This window comes from Apis laboriosa, unplaced genomic scaffold (assembly GCF_014066325.1).
Source record: "Apis laboriosa isolate Shangri-la unplaced genomic scaffold, ASM1406632v1 scaffold161_cov148, whole genome shotgun sequence".
Taxonomy (NCBI): domain Eukaryota; kingdom Metazoa; phylum Arthropoda; class Insecta; order Hymenoptera; family Apidae; genus Apis; species Apis laboriosa.
In genome coordinates, this window is record NW_025222098.1 from 3,945 (window position 1) to 11,524 (window position 7,580).

Sequence of the window (7,580 nt, forward strand, 5' to 3'; positions counted from 1 at the left end):
TAATTCTTATTCTATATTATCCTGTTTTGCAAAGATATCGTTAGCAGTCGATAGATGACATTAGTTCTCAATTCCTATTATATCTTTTTTTATTATTTTCTGTCTTTTCTTTGTATGTTTCATTTATGGCATTCTGAAGATGGCGTTGATTTCAATATTTTTGCTCTATCTTTATCCTTCTCTCATAAATTACTATCCTTGTCCATATTACTTTATATTACTCTTGGTGCATGACCACCATATAAGCTATATAAGATATCAATCGAACACATTTTCATTATTTCTTTTCCAAAATTAAAATATGTTTAACTTTTAATATATATAGATATTACATTCTTGGCTTTATAATGTATCTTGACATATAATACGAGATATTATTCGATGACAGAATAACGCAGCTATATTGCATTTAAAATTCCATCTTATTCCATCCAGAATAAGAAGGAATTTGAAGTATTTTATCGTAAAACGATGTTATCGAAGATTTATTTGTCAAATCTATTTTTTTATTATTTATATTCTTGTAGAACTTTCCTAAAACTTACAGTTAATCATTCAAATACAAATTGTTATCGAATATACGACAAAAGAAAAATTATACAAGATATTAATTTATAAAATATATTTATTTATAATGTGTCTCAAAATTTATAATATATCTACAAAATATATTTGAACTCTAGAATGTATATCTCATTGTACTTAATTTTTTAATTTGTAATTACTTTTATATACAAGTGATATTTAAATATTTGGAAAGATTATTTTCAAAAAATATTATATCCAAAAATATGAAAAAATATAATTTTATTCTTGGAAATATAATACAATATGTTAATTTTCATAATATAATATTTTTTCTAATTTTTAAAATATTTTATTATAAATGAATTAAATATTAATTAATAATTAACAATTGAAAAATAAAAGTTTATTTCTAATCTTTGCTTAATAAAAATATTTTTCAGTAGTTGTAAAAAAAAATATTACAATACATATGATATAATAGTGTGACACAATATTAATATGGATCAATCATTCTAATTATTTGTTATTTGTTATTTGTATATGTAAATCATGTATAAAATGCATGTACAATATTTAAAATATTAATATATACCTAAAAATGATATATTAAAATAAAATATTTATTTTTTTTTATTATTATAATTTTATATTGAAATTCAATTTTAATTTCATTCATTATTAACGTTACAATCTTATCTTAAACCGAATCGATAACGTTAAGAATATTCCGAAACATAGGATAGGAAACGCATTGCATTAGATTTCGTAACTTTATGGTGAAAATTTAAATTTGATAGGAAGATTATGCAAATCATACATTTTATGAACATATCATAAATCATTCAATGGACGAGATCATATAAATCCTAATTTTTTTCCTGAATAACTTAAATTTACGTAATTTCCTATGATCATTTTTAATTTAAAAAAAAATAGCAGTATATATTTAATAAATATTTATATTTATATTAAATATTTAATATTTAAATATATTATACTAATATATAATTTTATATTTATATTTATTTTTACGATAATAAAAATATTTATATAAAAATTTTGAATAATTTTGGAAATATAATATTATAATATTCTTTATAAGTTCTTGTCTTACAATAGAAAATCTATCTTCATCCATATTTTGCATATATCTTCATTTTACAGTAGTCTGAAACCTGTTTAGCTTTAAAAGATATATATGAAAAAAAAAAATTGTTCCCTTTATCATTTTTATCTTTTTATGGTCTCAGTTGCAGTTCCAACTCTCCCAATCTCTTCAGATACAGTTAAATATAAATATCTCAAGTTTCATTCCTTTTTACTTATAAATAAAACTTTTTTATCAAAAAAAGGAAAAGGAATCAGTAAAAAAAGGAAAATATTTTGAAAAAAAATAATAAAATAAAATTTATTCTCTCAAAAAAAGATAAAAATAAATTTTCTCAGGTTTTTCCCAACTCCTCTAATTCTCACTAACTTTAAACGTACAATTGATATGCAAATGAAATTACGAATAGATAAAATTTTTCCTGTAAATCAATGGCACACATTCACATATGATTCCTTGAAACTAACTGCTCTTGCATCGTCATTCCTACTCTACAGAATACCAATAAAGAAATATATAGTGGCCGTGAAATATTTTTAAATATTTAAAATAGTCATTTATATAAATGACTTTTTGTTCGCGCAATGTGAAAACAAAAAAAAAAAAAATACAATTAATGTATTGTAATAAATTATATTGCTTATTGTTTACTCATGGATGATTATATCGATAATGATTATATCATTAATACTTGTAACATAAATTAACATGAATTAACGATTCCCTTGAATAAAACATTTAATATATTTAAATATTTCGCACAATTCGAAGAAAAAAATATATTTTTTATAAATAAGCATATTAAATCTTATTTACAAAATAATTATAAAAAAAGAAGCTAAAGCAAAAAATTTGAACATAAATTGAATTGACAAAAAATAGTCGTACAAAATGATACGATATTGATAAAAAATTAAGATTATTTTATAAACATATTTTATCAAATATAAATATAAATTTTTTTTTTAATGCATCTTTCTTTATCTAGATAAAACTTCCACTTTTCACTATTCTAGATTTTTCTAGTTTTCTTCCAGTTTTTTTAAAATAAAAAAAAATATATCTGTAATCATTTTCTATATTATTACCGATACAAAGTTTTTCAATTTTTGTTTCTCATAAGTTTTTGAACGTTTCCTAAAATTGTATATAATATTGTGACTCTTATATAATAAATTTATAATTTTCATGGTAAAATCTTTTGATCATCGTTAAAATCTTCGATCCATTTCTTATTATTTCGTAAGTTTAATATTGTAAATAAATGAAAAATTTACACTTTTTTACACAATCATTGCTGAGTAACTATTGATAAGAAAGAAAAGAATAGAAAATATGTCAAGTACTTATTTTTATCGATCGAAGTCAGCTTATGTTCAGTTTTTTTTTTTTTTTTTTCAGTAAATTCTTCTTTTCAATAAATTCTTCTTTCTTTTCCAATCGTATAAATTTAACATTAAGTATAATTAATTTTAATGACACATCAAATATGTACTATTGTATTATATTCAAATATATTCAAATATTATTTTGTCCAGAATAATCGGTCTTTCGTAAACGATATTTCCGTCTCATCGTTCTATTCGCCATCGAAAATGGTTTTTCCACAATGACTCCCGATTGTGTTCCAACGAATTCAAAATCCACTTATCTATATGCAAACACGCGAAGAAAATGCCTCGTATCGTTCGTAAGCATAAAAATCCTCATCTCGTGTAAATAATTCCATTTATTCTACAATTCCTTTAAAATACCTTTCGCAAAAGAAACATTATGAATTTTAAATAAAACGATGAAAAATTTGAAAAATATCTTCGAAAAATTTTATTTTAACTCGGTATTTTTATCTCGACATAGTTAAACGCAATTAAGATAAATTATCCGATATTTCTAATTACAATCGCGCAAAATATTTACAATTCTCGTTTTTTTTTTTTTTTTTTTTTTTTTTTTTTTTTACCTTTAAAAAAAAAATATTAATTATGACAAGGTGAAAACGATTAAATGCAAAAATAACCGCGAATATTAATAGAGAAACTTTCTCGATCAAACACGACTTCTCACTCGACCAGACAGAAAAGCGGAACGTAACTACGGGAATATCAAAATTGACCAGAGAGAGATTTCCCTTCGCAAGCAACGTAATTAATTACACGATTGCCCCTCGGTGGCGTCTCGATACCTGGTCTCGATACGCTCCCCACGATTACCTTATCTCCATTTTAAAAGCAAGAAAACAAGCGTCATTGGCCGCGGTCGCATCTTTCAACGGAAACCCGCGAGAGAGGAGAGGTATATACATAAGACGTATTACAGGTATACGGGAACGGTCAGGTAGAACTCACGTACGTTAAGGTCGTGTAGCCGGTTATTATGTAGCCGATATGGTTCCGAGGCAATTAATACTATTGTTATGATTCAGACGAATACGTCATATGTGTCTGAACGACGATGCAACGGCGCGTTTTCGTTGGTCAGTATTCGACTATAATAACTTCCAGCTACTCTGATCCGGACCAGCTTAGATCGTTCCACATGCTTAGAAACCGCTTTCTAAATTAATGCATTGGGAAAAATGCGTGTTCGCTCGCCACCTGGAACGGATGTAATTAATTGTTCAGTGTCACGACGATATATACAATACGGTATGGAAATATCGAAATATAGTGGCTATAGTTTGATTCGTGGAAAGGAATTTTGATTCGGGAAAAGTGGCTCGAGATATGGTGCAAAAGAACTGAAACGCATGATAACACATCGGTGATCGTATACATATGCTCTCTGCAGTGATTCAACCAAGGAAACGTCGATGATAACGTCGGATGTTCGTGAAAATTTTGCGGTAAAATTTTCTTTGACTCTTTGAGGTGATATCGAAACGACAGATGTTGCTGACGATGAGATTTCGACAATACGGAAATAATAAATAAGCAATTATGTCGAATAATAATCTCGGCGAAGGGAAATCTTTTAACAGTACGCTGATCCAAGATGTAAAGGTTACGAACGAGAAGTACGACAAGAACAATGCAGTCGCCCCGCACAAAAGCAACGAGGAAATGGTCAAAAAGTCGAGCAAAGCGACTCAGATCGATCTTATCCAATTTTCTTACGGTACGCAGAGAATCAGGCCACCTTCTTTGGGTTATTTGCCGAAACAGATGCACACCAGCGAATCCAATTATCCAAGCTATAACTCGAAGAGTTCGTCGTTGTGCCCGTCTCAGAGCGAGTTAGTTCTATCGCCAAGAAACAAGAACAATCGTTATGTAGCTTTAGATATGAGATCGATGAGCAGTCTTCCATTTTCAAATAGCCATACCTCGATAAATAACATGCCGTACACATGTTGTTGTACGTGCACGGGATCACCAGGATCACCAACACCCTCCTCCAGACAAATGGAGGAACAAGATGGTCCTGAAGGTCTTTCGTGGAGGAGATTACACATGAGCAGAGCTAAATTAAAAGCTACTGCAACAACATCGGAATTATTAAGCGGTTTCGCTATGGTGAGTATATCTCCATTCTTTTTTTTTTTTTTTTTTTAAATAAAAGGATGATGATACATTATTTCCTTGTAATTCTTTGAACGATAATTTATGACAACAATGATCGATTATCAGATTAATCATTCATTCGCGATCGTTAATTATCCAATGCCTTGATACTTGGAACAATCGATGTAACGAGGACGTGTGTACAACGAATGTATTTTTTCGAATCGAGTTAATTTCAATAGAGAAAAATTCCGTCGTAATAATAAATTTGTCGAAATATTTGTCATTGAACGATATTAAATCGTTCCTGTTTTTTCCTCTTGGACAAGTTAATTTCCCAAGAAAATCGGTATTCGTATAATCAGAAAAATCCACGACGGATTACACAACGTTTCCTGAAAATCATTAAACAAACGTGGACGACAATTCCGTATAATCTTCGTAAACTTCGTTCTATGATTACGTAAGGCAAATTTCAATATCACTTTCTTTAACAATATACCTCGTTTCGATGCAGGCTTAATTGATTTTTAAAATATATGTAAGGCAAAAGTACGAAGATAACAATATCTTCAAGGAGAACTTATATCTGTTGTGATAGCATTAATTTGTCAAACATACTTGTCTTTATTAACAGGTATTAAAAATTATACGAGCCAACTTTTATTATTTTCTTTTTTTCCTTTTATCTTTTCAGATAGCTATGGTTGAACTGCAAATAAATGAGCCAACCGCGGTGCCCGAATGGCTGTTTGTGATGTTCGCTGTTTGCACAACCGTCCTAGTATCAGTACACATCTTTGCTTTAATGATAAGCACGTATTTATTGCCGAATATCGAGGCCGTCAGTAAACTTCACGTGTCTCGCCTCGTTTCGGAATCACCTCATGAAAGAATGCGCGGCTTCATCGAGCTGGCTTGGGCATTTTCCACGGTATTAGGATTATTTTTGTTCCTAGTGGAGGTAGCTATACTGTGCTGGGTGAAATTCTGGGATTATTCGTTTACCGCCGCCACTGCCAGTACTATCATAGTCATTCCAGTCCTTATAGTGTTCATCGCGTTCGCCGTTCACTTCTATCATTCCTTAGTGGTATATAAATGCGAATCAACGGTGACCGATATGAACGAGTTGGAAAATATCAAGAGAAATTTAGATAATGTAGCGATGGGGCAGAGCAGCGTATGATAAAATTAAAGATTTCGATTTTCAAATCAATTTCCAAGTCGATTGGATTGTGTCCTTGTCTTCTAAAATACATCCCAGAGACTGCGTATTATTTATCCGTTGTTTTACTGGAAATTATTGTAATCATACTCAATAACGTATACGCTATACACTACACACGTTAATAACGATGAAAGAAGAACACATGTAAGTTTATTCAATAACTTTACTTATTCAATACGATCACGCGAAAGCGACCGTATTTTTATTATATATAAAAATGTACATAGCTGTACACATGCAAGTCGAGAATTGCAACAGTACAAGCAAAGTGCTCTTATAAGTATATCAGCTATATTATTTAGCATTTAATTATATCCTATTTATGACTTAATTCCCAATTTCTTCTTTAAATGTATCTCTCATTTACCTTTTTATTTCATACATCATATCAATATATATATATATATCATTTTGTCACTTAGTTTGTGGAAAAACTGAAGGACAGTCGAGTGTGTTATTTATGTACATGCTTCCCATTCTGAAACTTATTATATCCTAGTCACAATAAGTTACTCATCAGACTTGAAGATTCTCGTTGATTAAAACGTGATTTGTTACATGAATTTATAAAAAAGAAGAAATGTAATTTTATGCATCTTTCACTTTCACCATAAACTAAGTTGTTAGTTTAATCTTATATCCGATATTTTCTACATTATTATGCATTAAATTTTGTTTGTACAAAAACAAACAATTTGTATTAAACATAGAAATGTAATTAAAGCAAGAACATAATATAATCATTTTCCTATATAAAAAATAATTCAGGGATTTCACTCTAATAATGAAAGCATTGAAACACATTTTATTATTGCATAATATCTCTGATGAAATATTTTTCGTTTTTACTAAAAACGAAACTAAAATATTTAATTAAATTTTAACTTACAAAAATCAATTGTATAGTTGGCAATAATTGTAATAAATCGAATTAAAATTAATAATATAAAATTAATGTATTGAGTTAATATGTATATATACATATACATATATCTAATATGTACATTAAAAAAAAAATTTCAAAATGTATATAAAAAATTATGAAATATTAATGCTGCATAATTTAAAAGGAAGAACAAAAATTTTTAAAGTAAAGAGAAAAATGAATCATAAAATGAGTTTTAAGCTTTCTAAACTTTAATAAAACGCAAAATTATTAATTTATTAAATTTATCTTCTTGAACAATGATCTCAAGTCTTTTTTTTTTTTTTT

At 28.1% G+C, this 7,580-nt stretch overlaps 1 protein-coding gene across 2 annotated transcripts in view; it reads left to right on the forward strand.

The window, feature by feature from the left end:
- Positions 1 to 3,643: 3,643 nt before the first annotated feature.
- The window catches only part of LOC122710920 (calcium release-activated calcium channel protein 1-like), a 6,273-nt gene continuing 2,336 nt past the window's right edge, over positions 3,644 to 7,580 (forward strand). Inside the window, exons 1-2 of one of the 2 annotated variants that reach the window (XR_006346024.1) lie at positions 3,644 to 5,148; positions 5,834 to 6,511. Coding sequence is in view for 1 of the 2 variants with exons in the window: in XM_043929174.1 (XP_043785109.1) it covers positions 4,573 to 5,148; positions 5,834 to 6,325 (1,068 nt within the window). In the remaining variant the exon portion in view is untranslated. Of the gene's footprint in view, positions 5,149 to 5,833; positions 7,232 to 7,580 lie in introns of those variants that run through there. The other variant, XM_043929174.1, reaches the window with a different exon arrangement.